Genomic DNA, 22,678 nt, shown 5'->3' on the forward strand with positions numbered 1-22,678 from the left:
CCCTTCCCTTCCCTTCCCTTCCCTTCCCTTTGCCTTCCCTTCCCTTTGCCTTCCCTTCCCTTTGCCTTCCCTTCCCTTTGCCTTCCCTTCCCTTTGCCTTCCCTTTGCCTTCCTTCCTTTTTCTGATGTCTTTTATCTGAAAAGAAGACAAGACCTCACAGTAGGAAAAGACTGAAGGAAGAGAGGCGGAGCCTTACTCCCATACTGGGTTAACACCGGCACCATTAGGCTCCTTACTCTGTCATCCTATGCACATAGACACCTGCCATCCCCTGCATTCAATTCACCGACAGACCTCGATTTCACCTCTCAAGCTTCTCTGAAGTCTGTCCACATTATTGCAGTTAAACAATTGCATCATTCTCATTCCTCTTCTACTGACTAGATCAACTGACGCTCATGTGTGTGTGTGTGTGTGCTGACGCTCATGTGTGTGTGTGTGTGCGCGCGTGTGTGTGTGTGCGTGTGTGCCTGTGCATGTGTGCATGTGTGTGTGTGTGTGTGTGTACGTACACGTGTGCCTGTGCGTGTGTGCGTGTGTGCGTGTGTGCGCGTGTGTTCCCATACTGAGGTGTCACGTGAACACCAGTGCAGGAGAACAGCCACGATACCATTGACCAACCACATCATGCCACATGTATTGCTAATGCTTCCTGTCCAATTCATCAATTCCCCACAGTTCTGTGCAGCCGCCGGAGACACACTGCATCACCACTCTCAAAGATAGAAACATCAAGCCAAGAGATCGCTCTGATTTGATCAAGGGTACACAACAATTTCAGTGACCTACTTTAGGAGACACACTTAGACGATTGGGAAAGAAAAGCTAAAGTAACCAACTAGTCTATATGGTAATGCCAGGAGGAATACGTTCTGGTGTAACCTGCAGTGTAGACCCTGGAGGATGGCAAATGAGTTGACTTCTTAGCTGATTGGGAATGGGTATCTGCCCAGTGTGAACCATGAGGGATTAAAGGTGTGTTCCTGCTCCTGGATGGGGTGGGGACTGTCTTTGTTTTGTAGTGCTGGCACAACAAACAACCGTAAAGTTAGTGGTTTAAAACAGTATAACTTTTAATGGATATGGTGATCAGAAGTCCTAATTAGGTCTCAGGTTAGATTTAAGACATTGGCCACCCAGGCCGGGTGTGGTGGCGCACGCCTTTAATCCCAGCACTCAGGAGGCAGAGGCAGGCAGATTTCTGAGTTCGAGGCCAGCCTGGTCTACANAGTGAGTTCCAGGACAGCCAGGACTACAGAGAGAAACCCTGTCTTGAGAAAACAAAAACAAAACAAAACAAAACAAAACAAAACAAAACAAAAAAGACATTGGCCACCCTATGCTTCTTTCCTGGTCTCTGCTGCTGGCTGTCCCAGCTCCAGGGCAGTCCTCATATCTTGGCTTGTGGCCCCTTGAAGCGACTGCATCTCCCATTATGTTTATGTCCTTGTATCTCAGCCTCTGACCCTCCCCCGATGTCATAAGGATTCTTGTGACCACGATGTGTTCACCCGGGTAACCCGTGATGGCCTCCTTTCTCAATGTGTCAATGTGTTATCTCTGCAGAGTCTCTTTCGCTGTACCAAGAAACATATTCTCAAGTGCCAGCTAGATATTAGAGATGGGCACATCTTGGGGGAGGCTACCATAGTGCCTACCACATGGAACGGCTGTGTCCTTTAGCCTTGTGGGACCAGTCTGGAGATAGCTCTAGCCCTGGGGGCCTCAGAGATTTCTATTTGACTTTTGTGTCTTTCACATCTGCACACTATGTGTATGTAGATCTGTGTATGTGTGTGCAGGGGTGTCAGGATGTGTGCATGTGCACATGTATGTGGAGACCAGAGGATAACCTCTAGTCTTGGTCTTCAGGTACCACCCATCTTTGAGACAGGATCTCTCTCATTGCTCTGGGATTTGTCAGAGAGGCTTGGCTGCCTGGCCAGAGAGCCCTAGGCTCAGCCTGTCTCTTCCTCCCCTGTTCTGGCTATCATGCCTGTCTTTTAAAAAACCACAAGGATGCTAGAGATCAAACCTTTACCCTCTAAGTTGTCACTCCAGTCCACATATGCAAAACTTTGCTGAATGAATAAATAGAAGTCACAAAATACACTAGATAACAGGGTATCCATCTTGGTAATATGAAGAGACACTGGTATAACTATCATTGGAGGAGATTTTTTTTTCTTTTTGGTTTTTCAAGACAGAGTTTCTCCTAGCTGTCCTGGAACTCACTCTGTAGAACAGGCTGGCCCCAAACTCAGAGAGTTGACTGCTTCTGCCTCCCAACTGCTGGGATTAAAGGTGTGCTTCCCCTGGTTCATTTTAGGTTGTTTTTTAAAAAGACTTATTTATTTATGGATATGAGTACACTGTAGCTGTCTTCAGACACACCAGAAGAGGGCATCAGATCCCGTTACAGATAGTTGTGAGCTACCATGTGGTTGCTGGGAATTGAACTCAGGACCTCTATAAGAGCAGTCAGTGCTCTTAACCGCTGAGCCATCTCTCTAGTTCCTCATTTTAGTTCCAATCTTAATGGTCAGTATGGGAATCAATGGTAGACCTGAGGTTTATGTGAAGACACTCTGGCTGCTGAAGGATTTGGGTGTACTGGCCAGTCTTTTCTTGACCATCACAGTATGAAACAGAAATATGAAGAATCCACTTTTCCATACCAGATGGTGTGGGTGGGGAGGAGTGAGTTCCCGCTTAGCAACCTGCTCACGCTTCCGTGGTGACCCCTGTCTTCTCCCGAGGTCCAAACTTGCAAGACTCAGTCCTGAGTAAAGTCAGATCCCGTTTGAGAGGTGGGTGACGTTTCCACTTTGCTCAGGATTTAGGTCAAGAGTCACAGGCCTTCCAGAGAGCAGGAGGGTGAGCCGATTCGAGGAATAGGCTCCATGAGAAAGTGCCCCTTTGTCAGAAAATAGTATTACTAAGAACATTGTAAAGAAATTGTCAGTGGTCAGTTTCTGGCCCAGTTAATCACTAGACATCCACAGAATTTCCCTTCCTGGGCTCTGTTCTCACACAAGGCCTGTGAGGCTCATTGCGAGGCAGATTTATGGAACCCGGCCCCAGCCACTTACATTCCATGTGGTACGATTTACACATTCTTGTGGGAGCCAGGGTGGGAACGGCACGCACTCTAATAGCTCACACTTAAACCTTTTTCCCAGCTCATTTTACTGACACATTAATATATATACACACACACACACACATATATATATATATATATATACATACATATATATACATATATATTTATGTGAAGGCACGCTGGCTGCTGAAGGGATTTGGATGTACTGGTCAGTTTTTTCTTGACCATTACAGTATGAAACTGAAGTATGAAGAATCCACTTTTCCATACCAAAATGCTGGTTTTCCATACCAGCATTCCAAATGAATGCTTCCCAATTTCCATCTTTAAGAGAACTACTGGTCTCAAAAGGGTAGCAAGAGGTTTCTTAGTCTATACCAGCTTCCTGGCCATAACTCTATTGGAACCATTTTAGCACATCTCCAAAAAGACAAAGAACATTTTCCCATAAGTCTCACAATCTCTTCTTAAATCTCTGAGGTGTTGTGGTTGTATGGGCCCAAGTATTCATAGTTTACTATGATCGTGTTTAAAGTCCTAAAATAAGGGCTGGCAAGGGTTCTCAGAGGAAAGTGTGCCCAGCAGTAAGAGTTCAAGCCCTGCAACTTTTATGTCATTTATGGACAGTAGTGACTCTGGTCAAGTTGTCCTCTGGCCTCACAGACCCACAACAGCAGGCATGTACCCAGTTATAGACACAGACACAATAAAATAAATGTTTAAGGCTGGAAAGATGGCTCAGTGGTTAAGAGCACTGGCTGCTCTTCCAGAGGACCTGGGTTCAATTCCTAGCACCCACATGACAGCTCACACCTGTCTGATACTCCTATTGCAGGGGACCTAAAACCCTCACACACATACAGGCAAAACACCAATGTACATAAAAATAAAATGAATGTTAAAAAATTAATAAGAGAAACAATATTTAACAAAACTGTTGAATCCAAAGGACCACCAGGAAGCAGGTGGACCATCTTGCCAGGACCCGGGGTCGACCATTTTGCCTGGACCAGCCTCCCCACACACACAGGCTTCTTGGCAGGAGGCAGAAGGTCCTAAGTCTTTGCCTTAATTTTTTTTCTGACCTGAGTTGTCTGTCAGAGTCTGTCTTTGTTCCATTTGTCAAAACACCATTGTTCTCTCCGCACTGTGGTGGTTTCATTTCCATTGTTTAAGTATCAGAAGTCAAGGCAGCAGCAAGTAGATGGGAGCAGGGCTTGCTGCCTGCATCTGTGGCCCAGAGCCAGGCTCATCTCTGCTGTTTAGCGGCCCGTGGAACTCATAGCCTGCCAACCAACTCTGGCTCTGTTACAAGGTTACAGCTCACAAAAGAGTCTCTGTCACCAGTTACTCTGTGCCAGGGCCACAGTGCACTGGATGGCGAGTCCCAGAAGAGGGCAACCTTTCCTCCCAGAACTGCTATCTTTATGGACAACAATAAGGTCGTCTGGAAGAAAGCACACCATTATGCTAAGAGGAGTATCTGATAGGCCTGTTGTGTGTGTGTGTGTGTGTGTGTGTGTGTGTGTGTTCGTTTGTTTTTAAGAGATTGGGATTTCCCACTGTTATGAAAACACACTCACTGTTCAAAGTTAACCTAGGACCTTATTTTTAGGGACACAGATTAACGGGGGCATTTTAACTCCTGAGAAGAAATAAACTTTGAGCTGGGCAGTGGTGGCACATGCCTTTAATCCCAGCACTTGGGAGGCAGAGGCAGGTGAATTTCTGAGTTCGAGGCCAGCCTGGTCTACAAAGTGAGTTCCAGGACAGCCAGGGCTACACAGAGAAACCCTGTCTTGAAAAAACAAACAAACAAAAAAACCCCCCAAAACCCCAAACTTTGAATGAGCCTTCAGTTGTGAATTGTTTTATATTTGTCTTTAACATCATTTGCTCAAAAATAGAATTTTAAAATGGAATTTAAAATGTCATACTTACGTCAGGTGTGATGGGACAGGTTTATGATCCCTATACTTGGGAGGTGGAGGCAGAAGAGTTTTGACTGTGACACCAGCCTGGGCTGTATAATAAAATCTTGTTATAAATAAACTGAAATTAAACAAAACACAGGACAACAACAGTGAAAACCCTGATTCTTATATTAGATTGAGTCAAATACTGCATAAGAGAAAGAGGCTTACTTTTAAAATTGGTGATTCTTTTTCTGATTCTATAAGTTGTCATTTAAAATTTGGTTGAGATCACTCATTATGCAAAATCTTTGAAAATAGGAATTTGATAAGACCCTCTCTTTAGGAATCCTCCAAATGGCCAAACTGAATCCCCATGATTATTTTCAAAGATATATTCCCGAGAGAAAATACTAGTTTCCCTTGTGGGCTTGATGCAAAGGATGGCTTTCGATTTCTGAAAGCCAACAATAGATGCAGAAGCACAAAGAACAACATCTTCAAAGCCCAAGTAACAACGATTGCTGCTGTGTAATAATCAAGCCAGTCAGACACCAGTGACGAGAAGGCTAAAGTCATTTAAGACATACAAGATCTAAATCCATATTCGCTTTCTGGATGCTTTTCTGGCCCTGGGAACTAATCTGCATGGACTGTATTTATGGGACCAGAGTCTGGCCAATGGTAGATACTGCCTGAATGTGCTCACTACCATTACTGAGAGGGAGGAAGAAAAATCTGCCTACTGTGTCCCTTCAGGAGGTCAGCCTTCCTTACAGATAGACCTTCCCATCTCCCTAGTGACTTCACTTGCTCTGTCTGGGTCTGGAAATTTCTCTCTCCTCTTGTCTCTTCTCTCAGATGGGAACAGGCTCCCTGCTGGCCAGAGCCTGGAAATGTGGCACCCCTGTTAGTTTTACTGAATCTTATCTATATTTTAAGAATTAGACCGTGCATTTAATATCTCTCAGTGGCTCTGTTTGAGTTTATTTCTGTCTCCTGCAGGCCCCTAACCCACATGAATGACCAGAGGACCAATGGATGACTTCACTTACTGCTAGCATGGCACAGTGGCTAGAATTACTTTGTTTGTTTGTTTGTTTTAATTTATTTTGTGTACACTGTCACTGTCTTCAGACACATCGGAAGAGGGTATCAGATTCCATTACAGATGGTTGTGAGTCACCATGTGGTTGCTGGGAATTGAACTCATGACCTCTGGGAGAGCAGTCAATGTGCTTAACCACTGTGTCATCTCTCCAGCGCCCTAGAATTACTTTAGACTCACATGATACTGGGCCCTGCCACATCCCAGCTACAAATCCCAGTTTGCACTGATGACAAGCTCTGTGTCTCCTATGTTAAAAAGGGAGATTTAGTTGTGTGACCGAATGACTGACTGATTGTCATGTACTCTACCACGGAGTCACATCTTTAGCTCAAAAACTGGGTTTGTTTTTATGACTTATTTTTTTTCTCATGTGCATGTGTGCTAGCATGTGTGTAGGTACATGCATGTGGGGGTGTGTACATGTGTGTTCATGTGCATGGAGAGGCCAGAGGCTGACATCAGGACTCTTCACCAGTTGCTCTCCAGCCCTCTCACTGAGGCAGAGTCTCTCAGTTGAACAAGTCACCAATATAGTTAACCTGGCTAGCCAGCTTGCTGTAAGTACCTCCCGGCTCCGCATTCCAAGTGCTGGAATTACAAGTGGATGCCAGCTCCCATCCGGCATCTCCATGGACCCTGGAAATACAGACTCTGGTTTTCACGATTGCATGGCAAGTGCTTTAATCATTGAGCCATTTCCCAGCCCTGTTTTTATGACTTTTTACTTGACATTTCTAGGAGGACCACACGGTATAGTCTTAGAAAGCGTGTTGTGCAGTGGCTGTCACTTAGCAAGTGCTCTATAAAAAGTAGGTATTATTATCTCCCATGATTATCTCTGCACTGTCATCTGCCTGCTCTGCAAAGAGGCCAAGTGACCAGAATGAAGCCCTGAAGCATTATTTATGCTTCCTAAAGATTCAGAAGGGAGCTTCAACGAGGGGGAAGCGTTACTGACGGCTCTGGACTATGCCTTTAGGTGAGAATGGTGTTCATGCTTCCTAGGTTAAACCCTGGTAGGCCGTGCCGGCGGGCTCTGGCAGCTGGCTTTGTGTTCTGCCCACAGATCTCAAAAGGAACAGAACTAAGACATACATTTTAGAGGCTGGGTGATTCCCAAGTACCTGCCCTATTCTCCTTTGGAAAGAGAAGGGTATAGAGTTGGAAACAAAACAGAACAAAACACCACCATGGGATTCCTAAAGGAACATTCCTTTTGTAATTCCCACACAGTGAATTGGCATTATTCTTCATTGTAATTAGCAACACAATAACAAAAAATATCACTTGGGGATGCTAGAATTTAGTACAAATAGGAAGTGAGGCGCCTGCCCAGTGCAAACTGTGTGGAAGAAACATTCTGTGACAAGCAATATAATTCCTCTCAGGGTTGCTGGTCTGTCTGAGATCTGGCTGGCTCACAGTAGGGTAAAATGACGCCAGAGGCTGATGCTGGTGCGCACCTCTTAGTCATCCCCCAGTCATCCCCACCTCCTTTCCTTTTGGAATTCTGACTTCTGAATATTCTATCCGACGCGACGACGACTGCTGCTCTGCCTACTCTGTACGAGCAGTGGCCATCCCAGTCCTTGTCAAGGACAAGGGTACAATGACCTCTTCTTAAAATGGCAGTTTTCAAGAAGCGAAGAGAATGGATGAGAGCTTTGAGCATGCAGTAAGCGGTGGCCAGTAAGAGCTAAGATTACTATGAGAAGACAAGGGGAGCTGGAAGGAGGACAGAGGAAGAAGAAAACTGTGCTCTGCTTCTCTGAAGCAGCTGCCCCCACAGAGAGCCATCTGAGACACATAGGAGTTTTTATACGTACTTGGAAAAATCCGAACACTCTTTTAAAGAGGATCGCTGAATTTCCCAATAGGGTTGTTTCTGTTTATAAACTCCAGCTTAGAAACATGTCTTGATCATGGTAATATTTTAGTTTTGACATCAAACATCATCAGATTTTTTTTTTCTTTTCCAGCTTCATCCACAGCTTTGCTCACTCTTGCCCAGTAATTCTGAGGTCACCCAAGTACTTTTATTCTAGGGACCTTTCAAAGTCAGCCAAGGCAGTGGTTTTGAAAACTGCCCTTGTTTGTCGACAAAAGTACATTAACACAGCCAAGGGACTGACTTCTGTCCAGGATGATTATTTTTAATGTCTTACTGGACACGTTTAAGATGCTTTTTGGTCCTTTGGGAACCCAGTTGGGAGAAATTGCTTTTTTTCTTATATTTTGTTTTAAGTCCTGGGATGTGATCTTTGGTAAATGTCTGTGATGTTTGCACATTGTGTAATACTCCCTCCAAAGGCTGTTGGAATTTCATCAGCATCAAACAGGCGACAAAGATGCAGGGTGGGGAAGATGAGCTGTTTCCTTGGGGTTTTCTGGTTATCTTCCTTTGCTGACCACGCTACTCAGCAAAGCTTTAATAGCTTGGCCTTCCCGGTTTGCTCAGCCTCTCATTCCCGTTCTGCTCCGCACCAGAACACCTTCTGCTTCAGGCATCAGTGGACACTTCTAGAAAGGATACCAGTAACATGCTAGGTATCCCAGTGAAGTGCCATGATGTTTTTCTAGTTCTGACAATATTGTGATTAGCTAAGTATTCACACACTCACCCGAGACCCTCTCTGTGAAATTTGAGGGGCTGTTAGTCTAGCTGAACAATGCAGGGAGGAGCCAAAGAGAATTCCTGGCTCTGCTGTAAGTGACGATTTTCTGTAATGCTTCTTTTTTAAACATCAATTTATTATTGTTGTTGTTGTTGTTAATAAATGTAGTTTTGGAGGTCAGAGAACAACTTTGCAGAATTAATTCTCTCTTCTACCACGAAACACGGGTCATCATGTTTGCACACCATGTGCCTTTGCCTACTCTGAGCCATCTCAATGGTCCTCTTCTTCTTGCAGGAGAATGTGCCACAATTATGACCAAATCCTATAGCATCACTTGTATCTAAAAGCCACTATTATACGGGCTCAGTATGGGTCTTGGGCTTGTAAAAGTTACTGGGCAATGGAAAGTGAATGCTCTCTACAACACAAAGAGGGTTCTCCCTTCACACAGGCCTGGCTTGGACAACTCATAGAACCTCCTTGCTGAGAAAGAAGGGTGAGACTGGGAGCTCTCAAAAGTCTTTTGAATCTTGTAACACTGCAAACAAGACTCAAGTTAGTGAAAACATGGTTTCCACATCTGATCCAACTGGGTGGTACTCAAGGAGGAGCCAGGTTGAGTTGGGAAAAGGTGAATGGGAGCTTAGCAATACTGAGACGCCTCCTAAGCACACAAACAGACACGGTGGGGTTTCCTTTAATACAAAGAAGCCCAGCTTCTTCCAGGCTTCATCTTTCACAAAAGCTCAGTGGCTGTAATTCAGAAAAGCAGCCCGGTCTGAGGCACAGGTGCATGGAGCCCTCCTGCTATGAGCAGGCGCTCTCTCTTTGGAACTCTGACTTCTGAGCCAGAGATGAGCAGGATAGGTACAGTACTTCCCTCCCAGATCTACCTGTGATGGACACAGGGCTGCATTCAGGAAAGAACGTTATCTTTAAGGAAACAGGGCGAGCTTGACTGAGCAGAGGTCCCTCCCCGCTGGTCCGATAATAATAACAACAACACAATGTGTTTATCTGGAAGAGGATCCAACTATTCATAATGACTCCAAGGTCCCAGTGCAGAGTCCTGGATTCCAATCCTGAGGGTTTATCACACCCACCGGAGGACTCCATTAGACTGGATTTACCCTTCCCAAATGATAACATCTTCCTTCCCTGGACTGAATTGCCTTCAACTTCTTTCAAGATGGTGATTTGTGAAAACAGTGTGAGAACACAGGCCAGTGGGAAGTGCTGGTGGGAAGGCTGCAGTAAACATGTCAGGTGTACAACCTAGCTGATGAGATATTTATTTGGTTCTCAAGAAGGAAGAACTGGAATTTGATAAATTACGATCATTTTTCAACATCTCGGATTTCTCTAGTAATGCACATACGCTGGCAGACCTCACTGGATCTTGCTAATTTATTTGTAGATCATCAAAGAAACACATAAAATAGAGGTCTCTAGGCAAGTGAACTGCCCGGGAAGCTGAACTGGGGAACAACAGGATTTTCCTGCGCCGTAAGTAAACATGACAACACCGTGACAGAGGCTTTGTCCTACTCCTGGCTGAACCTCGAGGCGTGAGGTGTCTAATACCAAGGAACTCGGCTTTGTAGTCTTTCCTCAGAGTGTCTCCAGAGTGACTCCAGAGAAGGACATTCTGCAACCTGACAGAGAGCCGGGTTGGAATATTTCTAAACAGGGATTCCCACAGCGTCACTGAATTACAGCAGGGATTCAGGATTTTCTGTGCCTCGAGAGGTTGTATTTTAAAGTGGACACATGCTTTTAACATTAATGTGATATGAAATGGAGTCACAGTAAATCCCCATTTTTTTAAGTGGCTAGAAAGGACATGGGGGAGAGGAAGCAAAACTATGTATCCACGCATACGTCACAAGCCAGTATTCCAGAGATGATCTTTGCAAACATAAAAGTTTATGCTTTTTGTGAGATTTCAAAACACACTAGCAGTATTTAGGGATCTTGGAGCATCTGCCCTGAGTTTACATGTCCGCTGACTGTCTTATTCTTCCACACAGGGTTTCTTTTCCTAGTTAAACTAGTGTCTCCACAGTTCCCTCTCAGGACTGCATCCAACTACAGGCCTTGCCTCTTGTCATACTTTTAATTCTTCACCTTTCTTTAGCCTAAGGAAAGGCATCTCCAGGCTCCACTGGGAAGGAGCTGGAGTGGAGAGACATGGCCTGAGGCTCCTTCTTCCTTTCTGATTTTACACTGTCTCTGTCCTCCAGTAGGAATGAAGTTGCTATGCCTTTTATAATGGTACTCTAAGGCAGATTTTCAAACTCAGCGTTGCTTTGCGTTAGGCTGGACAGTTTTTTGTTCTCAATGGCTGCCTTGTGCTTTGCACTGGAATATGTGATAGCATCCATGGCCTCTCTGCCTACTGGATGGTAGCAGCATCTACTGTCAACAGAAGTCTCTAGTCAGTGGTTCTCAACCTGTGGGTAGAAGCCCCTTTGACAAGCCTCTATTCCCCAAATATTTACATTATGATTCATAACAGTAGCAAAGTTACAGTTAAGAAATAGCAATAAAAATACTTTTATAGGGAGGGTATGGGGGACTTTTGGGAGGGAGGGTATGGGGGACTTTTGGGATAGCATTAGAAATGTAACTGAGGAAAATACGTAATAAAAAATATTAAAAAAATACTTTTATGGTTGCTAGTCACCACAACATGGGAACTGTATTAAAATGTGACAGAATTAGGAAGGTTGAGAATCACTGGACTAGGTGTCCCCTGGGGAGCAAGTGGTCAGTTAAGAAACCTTGCCTGTGACGGCTCCTCAGTTCTTCCCTCAGAGACAGGGATAAGGCGTTTAGCCACGTGAGGGTTCATGTTCAGCTATTTGATGATTCAGAGTAAAGGATGCATTTTAAGATTGCATACAGGACATTTCTAAAACTGAACTAACTGAGATTGGGTTGCAGGAAGAACCTACCAAGCTGAGACTGTCCAGCATCTTTAAAACACTCTCGTTTACACCACTGCAAAGCAAGTCCAGTGTGATAAATGTTTCCACTTTCAGTGACAGAAAAGTTTATCTCTTGCAAACAAAACAAAACAAACAAAAAACCCAAACAAACAAAATCAAAAGCATAAAAACAAAGCAAAGCAAAACAAAACCAACTCCTTTTGGTTTTGCTGTCAGGAGGCTCAGACCCACACCCTTCTGCCCCATTTCATATTTATTTTCATCCTTTGATTTTTAATATCTTAATAGGAGACAATCTTTTCATCTTCCTAGCTATACTTAACTCTGGTTTTTTACCCTTACTAATGGCTTGCTTAAGACCTAAGACTTCCTTTCATGTAAAGTAAAAATAAAAAAAAAATGATTTTCCCCCCTTTGAGATAGTCTCATTATATATATATATACATATATATATCCCTTCCTTGGTCTGGAACTTACTATGTGACCCAAGCTGGACTTGAACTCATAAAGATTTACCCATTCTGACTAGCACTTGGGCATAAAACAAAAATCTTAAATAAACAGCATATTCTTATTACTTACCACTCCAACCAGGGTACTTTAGAAATATAGGATGAGCCATTTATAATTAACTGGGATTAGCAGCTCAAATTGACACAGTCCTGCCCCAAATGACTGATCCTCCAGGTACAGAGTAAACATCACAGATAATGATTATTCCATTCCTGGGTGGGAGGTAACTAAAGACAAATATGTCCCCGACATAGAGAACTATGGCTAAGTTATATGATTCTTATTTATCTTGCATCACACGTGTTGATTGGAGTGTAATATTTATTATTTCTTGGGAAATTTTATAATTAGCCTCTGTATCAGTAGAGGAAACCATAGTGCGCTTTGGGTGTGGCTTCTATAGTGACAGGGGTTGTCTCAGATCTGGAAGACGGATCACTGCACCGTGATTTATGGGGTGCTGGGTAAACGCACTATGGAGTAGTGTTAGATTTCCTGTGCGTCTGTCTTGTTTTTCCTGGGTGACTTCTCCTAAACGTTTGTAATTCTTGAACAGCAAGCTGATACTGTGCTTAAGCTTGTTTACAGGACTATTAATAAATGCTACGTGGTAGTTCCAGGAAGAGGGTCAAACTGCTTTTTCTCTGCGTTTGTTGAAAACACTTTCCTGCTTCTTTGGGAAAGCATGGGATTGCCAGAGTCCTTGAGAGATGCTGGATACTCTTCAGATGCTGAAGATAGCAGCAGTAACGGGGGAATCAAGAAAGGATACAAAGTCAAAAGTCAGACACTCAGTGCGGTGACGTGACCGCACGTGCTTTACACATGAAACAATGAGATTTCAACACGGACTGAAAGCACACGGAAATGCATTTCTGTGTGTGCTTAGAGTGTGTGCTTGTGTGCACAAAACACACCGTTCTGTGAATGCTGCAATTCAAGCTGTGGCTGGCCAACTTATTGTTTTAGTCAAGGTTGGTTACTACTAGATTAGCCAAACTAAAAGTTTAGTAACTGTTGGTTATTAAAGTCCTATTATATGCCAGGTACTATTATATACCACACAAGCACTTTATAATATATATGTATATATATATATATATATTTAATGTACTGGGATTTTAGGATTATTGACGGATTTTTTTTCATTCACTCATTTGTTCCATCATTCAATTAACATCTGTTGATCCTTTTTCCTTTGCCTGGCATTGTGTAAAATGTAGAAGTATAACAGAGTCAGACTGCCTTCTTTTCATGGCTGTATCAATCCACTCCAGTTCAGTTAGGAAAAATGACGGTTCTGAGAAGACAGTCACCCGAAATCAAGAAATGAGAGCATAGGAGGACTCAAGCCTTAGCAGCCTCACCTGAAATAGCAACTCTATCTACTAGCAGGTGTTTGCAAAGTAAAAGTTCATGGGGCAGGGGTGTGGTAGGGTGGGGGACTCTAGGCTTCAGAAAAGGTCCTTGGTGTGGGTGTGGGGGTGTGGGGGGTGGACTCTAGGCTTCAGAAAGAAGATGGCTAGAGAAGAACATCCCCGGGACAGTGACACCCAATCTGTCCTAGGTAGTGTTCTAAAAGTTTATGCGTATGCACTCATTCATTTGTCCCACGAGGAAGGTGCCCTGCTCAAGAAATGTAACAACAGAGTCTGGGAAGATGGCTCAATGGGTAGAGCCCTTACTGTGAAAGCATAAGGAAGGACCTGTGTTTTGATCCCCGTCACCCATGTAAAATAGCCAGTTTGCCATTCTAGCTAAATCACTGAATGTTCCATTCAGGAGAGACCCTGTTTCAAAAAAATAAAGTGGAAATTGATCAAAGAAGACACCGGTGTTGGCCTCTGTGTCCACGCACATGCAGGTGAACACACCTGCACACACAGACAGACAGACAGATAGACACACACAGACATGCACACGTACATGCACTTTCACTCACACATATATGCACAAGTGCACACATACACACTCATAATTACAGGCACATGCACACTCACACACGCGCGCGCGCACACACACACACTCACACACTCACACACGCACACACGCACACACACACTGTAATATGCACTCTCCCCCTAAGCATCTTCTTTTCCTTGTGTCCACATGCAGCAGATGCTGGTCCTCTGCACTGTAGAGCTAGCACTTTGGTTTTTATTGTCATTCTCATTTACAGACAACAGCACTGGAAGATGAGAGGGTTTCCTTATTTCCTCGAGGTCAGAGGCAGGCCTGGAGCTCCATGGTTTCATACCTGCCTCTGAATTCTTTGTTATGGTGGGCACACCATTCACACCTGATGTTTGGCTGTATAGTCAGTGCAACCCCGACTTACAATCCTGTGTGAACTTCTAGTCTTGAAAAATCTCCACTTGGTTTAAAAATAAAATCCCTTTATTTCCTGCTTTAGGACAAACAATTTCAGTTTCTTTTGAAATGCCAAGAGTTTTGTTTAAGGTTAAAGTCTTTTAACAAAGTTTTTACTTCCTGTCCTTTTCTCTGCTCTAACTCACAGTTCTAAGCTTAGAATCTGCTAGTTAGTAACAAGCAAAGCAGGGCAAATTATAACACATCTATAGGAAGAGCAGCAGCCACTCTTTTAGAGGGGTGGCGGTAGCTTTTGACAACAGCAATAGGTAGTGGTCTCATTTCTTACCTTGAAGACTGGACAACTAAATTTTCTCCAAGCTTAGGTGACTTTCCGAGTCATTGAGCTGGTGGCAGTGTTCATTTACCTAGCTTTGCCTCAGTAACTGTAACTAAGGCTAAAGGCTGTGAAGGCTGCACAGAGACATTTCTAAGACCTTGTTTTCCAAACCCTTCAAACCAGCTCTATGTGTGCCTAGGGTAGAACACTCTCAAAGGCATTCAAACAGAGCAGAAGGTGACAAGAAAGGAGGGCTCTCCATTGTTCCCTTCCTAAGCTCCTTCCATCAGCTGTCAGTCCTGTAGCACCCCAGTTTTTTGGTTTGTTTGTTTTGTTCAGTTTTATAGTACTTAGACTGACTATGTGGACGTATTTGATTTGTTTCACGGAGAGCAGATGAGCATGCACGCATCTTTGAGGATGGAGAGGAGTGTCTTGATTTAAAGAAAATCATGAGGACACTTGGTTTCTTAAAGCTACAGATGCCCTAATTTGCCAAGATTTATAGTCCTGTTGATGAGCTGGCACCTTGAACTGTTTGTTTTGTAAAAGGTGATTTGATTGTATGTGCGTGTGTTGTGGGGTGTGTGTCACGGGGTCAGTGTGTGGAAGCTAGACAACTTCCCCAGAGTTAGTTCCCCGACCTCATTGCAGGCACAGAAGTCAGATTGTCAAGCTTGGCATGTAGCCTCTCTCGATGATGGCTCAGTTTGTCTGATTTCTGTCTTGGTAACTTCCTCTAGGATTTCTGTCAATCTCTCTTCCTGCCTCCCACCCACCCCAACCTCTTATCCTCATCCATCTCTGGTGAATACACATGCCCCAGCCGATTAGCTGGACATAGACAGAGACCCAGGTGGCTCTTCACTAAAGCTAATCTGTTATCTGCAGGAAGCACCAGGGACCTTTCTAACTGGGTTTTTCTTGAAGCTGACTAGTCTTAGGAAACCATTGCTTCTTTTCCCCCTCTGTACCCCACTCCACCAAACATATCTTGTAGACTTTTCTATACCCCCCCAACAAATACTACTACTACTAATGACAATAATAATGATAATAAAACAACTCTGCAGAAGACCAAAATGCCGACTCTCCAGAGTCTCTGTCCTTGTCACAGACTGGAAGCCCAAACAATGTTAACCTCCTGTCCTGAGACCACCTTCCATGTTCCTAGTTCAACGTTTGGATATCCTTACATTTTTACCTAGGGTGAGAGTGAGCAGGGATACTGTGTTTTCTGTGAGCATTTATACACCAGTACCCTGGCAAGGGGCTGACTTCAGGCTTAATGCAGCCACATGATTTATAACTCATTTTGTCTAGGCATTTATGCTAATAAATTTAACAGATTCCCCAGTTCTGCCTGGTCTTTCGTTTCTTCTGGGAGTCAAGGTGAGAGAGAGAGAGAGAGAGAGAGAGAGAGAGAGAGAGAGAGAGAGAGAGAGAGAGAGAGGAGCATAATACTAGAGGAAAGAAGAGATTGTTCTGCTGAATTAGAAACCAAATACTATCACGGCACAAATACAATCTTTGATTAAAGTTAAACTGAGAAAGGGCAGCAAAGGGAGGGAGGGAGTTCCTAGTCCATATAATGTTCTGCAGTTACACTACTTATCAAAGGGGAAATCACAAAGTGATATTTAGATTTAGCTAGTTTTCTGAGGAATAACTCATTCATATTTAATTAATTCCAGTGTTGACAGAAAAGTGATGCGGAGTGTAGCCAGGAGTGAGGGGGATGAGATGAAGCCCTGCCTATGAAGGATGTTATCATTTCTAGGTTAAAAACATAAAAACACAAATACTTTGAAAGAATTTTCTAAAGTGAGAATATTAAAGTCATTGTCTGTCTCTGCCTGTCTCTTTGTCTCCGTGTCTCTGTCTCTGTCTCTCTCTCCAGGTGTAGCATAAGCCCTCCTCCTCCTCCTCTTCTTCTTCTTCTTCCTTTTTTTTTTCACCGCCCCCACCCTTGTTTGCAAAGTTGAATCTGGGGTCAGGAGTTCTAATTGTAACCTCAGACTGGAATTCCAGATGGTGCGCTCTGGACTGGAAGCAACTCTCAGTTCATCAATTTCATGGGCTTCCATATCTGCTCTGGCCACGGCCTGGTCTCCATCCCCACTGTGGCATTAATGCAGAACAAATTGAGACATATCCTCTATATAATTAGTTCCAGAATTTAAAAAGATTTACGGGATAATAATAGAAGCAGCGCTGCTGAATCCTTTCATTGGGGGCTCTTGGGGAGCTGGGGAACCCGTGGTGTGGCGTCAAAACACTGCGGCTCCAGGCACCAGGAACTGGGGGAAAGGGCAAAATTTGCATCTCGCACCAGGCAGCGCTAGGTGGTTTTCGCCCCTTAACCAGTCCAGGAAGGAGAGTTTGAAGCCCAGATGGAAGGTTGGTTTAAATAAATAAATTTTTTTAAAGGAGAAAGAAAGAAAGAAAGAAAGAAAGAAAGAAAGAAAGAAAGAAAGAAAGAAAGAAAGGAAGGAAGGAAGGAAGGAAGGAAGGAAGGAAGGAAGAAAGAAAGAACCGAGATAAATTTCAAATGAAAGAAGAAGTCTAGGGGTGAGTTGTATCACAAAAAAGTCCTCCGATGTTTACATTGTTCTTTTATTTTGCAAAAATGAATCTGTTTTTGTTTTTGCCAACTGCGCTAGTCTGGAAACTGAGCCCTATGCGCGTTTCCCCGCAGCCCTGGGCGGACTGCTTACTTAGAAACGCTGGGAGTGAGAAACAGCGCTGGCACGTTTGTCCTGCTCTTGGGGCTCAAGACCTCCGGCCTGGCCCTAGGGCAGCGGCTAACCCAGTGAGTGGTGGCTTGGAGGTCGGGTCACTCTTCGCGCCATCCTCTGGCTGTGGTGTTTATTCAATTGTCAACAGCCTCGGGGTGACCCGCCAGAGCGCGGCCCTGGCGTGCGCGCGCCGGTCCCTGGGGCCACGGCTGTAGCCTCCAGGCTGTGCTCAGCCAGATGAACTTGACAGCCCCGGAATGAAAGACCGGGTTGAGATCTTCGCTCCCCCTTTCGTCTAGTTGTGATGGTTTTCATCTTGTAATAATTATGCGCCTTCTAAGACACGTATTGAAGCCACCTAGACTGCCAGTGTCTCTTTTCTTCCAAATTCCATCAGTACTAAAGAAGCAGCGATGGTGGTTTAAACCATCCCAGAACGAATTGGACGTTGAAAGTTGTGGGTTTTTGTTGAGCTAGGCAAAAATCTTTCAAATAATAGTATCAAAATCGAGTGGTTTTGCTGTAAACAGATCACTACCTTCCTATGGGATTAATCTACAACCCCGAAGGTAGAACGCTACTGTCATATTTTTTCCAATGTGAAAACTGAGGCTCAAAAACACTGCGAAAACTCTTCAGGAGTCAAACAGCTGTTGGTTGCCAAGTGACGTGAGATTTCATTTTCAAGCCACCTTGCTTTTAACTACTGCTGTGCCATTTGCCTTTCCTATCTCAGTTGGGTCTCAGTTTCCCCTGCTGGCTTGAGTTTAATCGCAGGCTTTGCCTACAGACAGACAGTTTGGAACGTTATCCTTTCTGAGGCCCGAGGCTGCGCCAACGTGGTGGAGAAAACGGAAGAGTAAGAAGCACCTAGTTCGCGGTGACCTTCGTTTTTCTGGAAACCTGGCAGGTTTAGGGTGGGCGGCAGGTGCAACACCCCCTGGCCAGGCTGTCTGTAGCTCTCACAGTCAGCTCAGAGCACCCAAATCAGTGTAGCAAGGCGTCTGCTGGGGTACCCAGAGGAGAAAGGAATGGGGTATTCTGTGACCCCAAGGTTTGCGGGTCCCAGAGCACAGGCTTCCTGCCGCTTAGACTTCTGGACATGGTTGGGCAAGGGGGAATCTCAGGAGCGTCCAGTCTGACCAGGAGTCCTCCAACTGAGCGCAGGCAGCTTCTAGAATTCGCCCCGCACTTATTTCTCCACCCCGATAGGAACTTCTTGCTACTTTTATGCGAGGAGAAGTTAGAGGAAAAGGGCACCTTGGGATTGAAATGGGGAGTCAAACATATGCTTCCTGGGTTCCCCCTCAAAAATTCTGAGAAAAATGACAGAGGAGTTCCAATTTCTGAACGCCCATTTTCTCTCCTGCTAGCCCACCTCACAAACCCACCTCCAGACAAACCTGAAAAATTTAAAGGTGGACACGGAGCTATGTCCTTTTCCATTCTTGAAATACAATACTCTCAGGAGCTCAAATGAAACTGGCCTCTCTACACATCACTTCCATCCACATCTCCCTCCCAAAAATTTTGCAGGAGACTAAAAAAGAAAGTATCTCCATTTTCCTTTGGTAATGAAACCCTGGCTCTTCGTGAAGGGTTCCTCTTTCCCCAAGTTAAGGGAAACACGCAAATGAGTAGAAATACGAGGTCGGGAGGTGGGAAGGAGGGACTGGGCGAGGGGTTTTCAGGGCAAGCTGGACTTGAGAGGTTGTATCCCAAAGGGCCTGTCTTTCCCAAGAAGTCCAATGACCCTGGGCACTATTACACAGTTAGGGATAGAGAACAGGGGAGATGGGAGAAGCTTGGGGACCCTGTAACACACACACTCTCTCTCTCTCTCTCTCTCTCTCTCTCTCTCTCTCCCTCCCTCCCTCCCTCCCTTCCTTCCTTTCTTCCTTCCTTTCAAGAAAGAGAACGGTGGCGGGGGAGCTTCTAGTCCTTACAAATTAGTCAAAACCCCCAAGTAGGATAGTCCTCACCTATATATTGTGTATCCCCAAGAGGAACAGGTAATTGCTCAAGGCAAATAACTTTCTGAGCCTTCCAGGTCAAAGTCATGACGATTCTGGATTCACGAATCCGTGTGAGTTAAAACCAATGTGCAGCAACTGGAGAATGCACTAAAACCATTGAAATGCTACATTTCTTTGTGTTTACAGTCAACATCCTTGACTGTTCCCCCACCCCCACCCCCCAGGTTTAGTTGGAAAGCTTCAAGTCCCATCCTGGTTCCAGATGCCTGACTGCCACCAGCTGGCTTCCCGGCCCCGCGCGCCTGGCAGTCCCAGGGTGAACAGTCCCTGCTGCCTCCAAGAGTCCCCAAGTCTGCCCTGCGAAACCCACTACACTCGCTACTCCTTAGGCTTCTATTTGCCTACGGGTTCTTTCCTGCGAGGATTCCACTGCTTTAGGAAACTCAGACAATACAAACCAATCCCCAAACACCTGTTCTAAGATTCCAAACAGCTACAAGGTGTAGGGAGGAGCTCTTTTTGAGAAGCCACTCTTTGGAAACCCTCTGGGCTAGCAGTGCAAACACGCCTCTAGCCCAAGGGCCTGCGGAGTCTCTTCTGGGCTCATTTCTAGGTTAGTCTGACTAGTTTGCATCTCCCGATCAAACACCGCAGGTCCGTCATCATTCCCTAATCACTAGAGGAAGCTGTGTTTGGAGATATAGCTTTGCTCCTCCATTCCCGTTTCTTCTCAAAACAAGGCGCCGAAACGTTCCCACCACACTCAAAGTAGGTTCTGGGCATTTCTGCTAAGCGCCTCCCACAGCACCCCCCAAAACAGCTGAAAATTTCCCCCAGTTAATTTAAGGTTTAAATACTCCTTGCCAAAAAGGGCCAGTAAGTGTCGTCTACACTGTAGGTAACACCAGCCCTCTGGGTTCCAACCTTACCAAAGAACCAATTATCAGACAACCGAAAAGGTCCAGCTTGTCACAACTGACGTCACACTTCGTAATTATCTAGCCCGAACAATTTCACCTTGAATCTCAACCTGCGAACCCAGAGGGACTAACCTCCTAAAGTGACCCCGCAACTAGTCTCTAGAGTTCTGGACATGGGAGGAGATAAGCCCTAAAGTTAGGCTATCTGCCTCAGAACCCAGGAGAGTTCTCTGGGCTCTCTGGTTCCCGCCCTCTTGGAGCCCACCTGCCCCTCCCTCCACCCCCACCCTTCCTGATTAACAGCCCGGACTCTTCTCCTACTTCGGTCCGACGCCGAGGGGACTCATTACTTACCTAGACGGCCTTGCCTCAAGGCGCCTACACTCGGGAAGGCCAGCTAGAGTAGCAGGGGGAGGCTTGCGGTACAGGCCAGCTGAGAGCACGTGGCGGGCCAGAGAGGAGGGTGTCTCGGAGATGAACGCTCCCTCGGGCCCGCCCCACACCCCAGATGCGAGTAACCCGGACGAGCAGCGCTCTTTGCTGAGCTAGGCTAAGGCTGCTGTGTGAATGGAGCGGCCGAGCATCCTGGCTCCTCCTCCTTCCCTGCTGCCGGCCCCTCTTATTTGAGCTTTGGGAAGCTGGGGGCAGCCAGGCAGCTGGGGTAAGGAGTTCAAGGCAGCGCCCACACCCGGGGCTCTCCGCAACCCGACCGCCTGCCTGCTCCCCCTTTCCTTTCCCCTCCCTCCCTCCCACCCACTCATTCACCCACCCACCCAGAGAGAGGACGGCAGCCCAGGAACCCGGGCCCGCCGCCTCCTCGCCGCGATCCTGGACTTCCTCCTGTCGCAGGAGCCGGCTTCCACGTGTGTCCCGGAGCCGGCGTCTCAGCACACGCTCCGCCGGGAGCCCGGGTGCGTCCAGCAGCCGGAGCAGCCTGGGGACCGAGGCCCCCGGAGCGCCTGGGCCAAGTCCAGCGCCGAGAATCCGCAGGATCGCAGGAGCGGAGAGCCGTCCGTATCCGAGCCGCAGCTCATGGGTTCCGACGTGCGGGACCTGAACGCGCTGCTGCCCGCCGTGTCTTCGCTGGGCGGCGGCGGCGGCGGCTGCGGGCTCCCTGTGAGCGGCGCAGCGCAGTGGGCGCCCGTGCTGGACTTCGCGCCTCCGGGCGCCTCGGCTTACGGATCGCTGGGCGGTCCCGCGCCTCCTCCTGCTCCGCCGCCGCCTCCGCCGCCACCCCACTCCTTCATCAAACAGGAGCCCAGCTGGGGCGGCGCCGAGCCACACGAGGAGCAGTGCCTGAGCGCCTTCACCTTGCACTTCTCGGGCCAGTTCACCGGTACAGCCGGGGCTTGTCGCTACGGACCCTTCGGTCCTCCCCCGCCCAGCCAGGCGTCCTCCGGCCAGGCCAGGATGTTCCCCAATGCGCCCTACCTGCCCAGCTGCCTGGAGAGCCAGCCTACCATCCGCAACCAAGGTAAGGATTCCGGACAGCGCGACCTCCACGCGCGGTAGTGGCTCCGCGACCTGGTCCCACGCCGCTTCTCCCCTCTTCTGTTCCTTCCTGATGCCAGTTCTTACCCAGCTGCCTTCCAAGGGAGTCTGAAAGTAGCAGACAGGGAGGAGTGGGCTCTGTCAAATGCGATCGAAGACGCGACAACGCACCGCCACCACCACCACCACCACTTACACATTACTGAGCGCGACCCCAGAGTCCGATAGTTCGCAGGACGCGGGAGGACATCTGGGGCCCCGGGGTGTCCTAGAGATTTCGGAACTCCATGGGAGGAGGAAGAGGGGATTGGTTGTTGCGTGTGACTCTACACCCGGGGAAAGTCTGATGCATAAGGCCTCACCAGGCGTCGACTCCAAACGCCTAGGGTAGACTAAGATGAGGACTCCGAGTGGTGCTGTGGTTTAGGGACATCCCCCCCCCCTCGCCCCCATGCTGCCTCTGACAAGCCCAAAGAGCCGACCCGAAGAACTTCCAGCTCTCGGTGGGCCCTGGCTCATTCCAGGCCCACCAGAAGCCGTAGGGAGCTTTGGAATGAGGGGTTAACACTTTGGGGGACTTAGTCAGTGTTCCCTTGTACCTTGCGGAAGTGTTGGGAATCTTTCTTGGAGTTTGAAGGCCACGGGGGATGGGAGAAACAGCCTGGCTGGTCCGACTTCACCGGATACGAA

At 46.6% G+C, this 22,678-nt stretch overlaps 1 protein-coding gene and 1 long non-coding RNA gene across 3 annotated transcripts in view; one reads left to right on the plus strand and one right to left on the minus strand.

The window, feature by feature from the left end:
* Positions 1–21,039, minus strand: part of LOC110284101 — a 49,732-nt gene extending 28,693 nt beyond the window's left edge. Inside the window, exon 1 of the long non-coding RNA XR_002376899.2 lies at positions 20,852–21,039. This is a non-coding gene — a long non-coding RNA (uncharacterized LOC110284101). The remainder of the gene's footprint in view (positions 1–20,851) is intronic.
* Positions 21,040–21,057: 18 nt separating this feature from the next.
* The window catches only part of Wt1 (WT1 transcription factor), a 47,801-nt gene continuing 46,180 nt past the window's right edge, over positions 21,058–22,678 (plus strand). Inside the window, exon 1 of one of the 2 annotated variants that reach the window (XM_021149737.1) lies at positions 21,058–21,971. In XM_021149737.1, coding sequence (XP_021005396.1) covers positions 21,530–21,971 — 442 coding nt within the window. In that variant the 5' untranslated portion in view covers positions 21,058–21,529. The remainder of the gene's footprint in view (positions 21,972–22,678) is intronic. The other variant, XM_029474704.1, reaches the window with a different exon arrangement.

The sequence above is a fragment of the Mus caroli genome, chromosome 2 (assembly GCF_900094665.2).
Source record: "Mus caroli chromosome 2, CAROLI_EIJ_v1.1, whole genome shotgun sequence".
Classification (NCBI taxonomy): domain Eukaryota; kingdom Metazoa; phylum Chordata; class Mammalia; order Rodentia; family Muridae; genus Mus; species Mus caroli.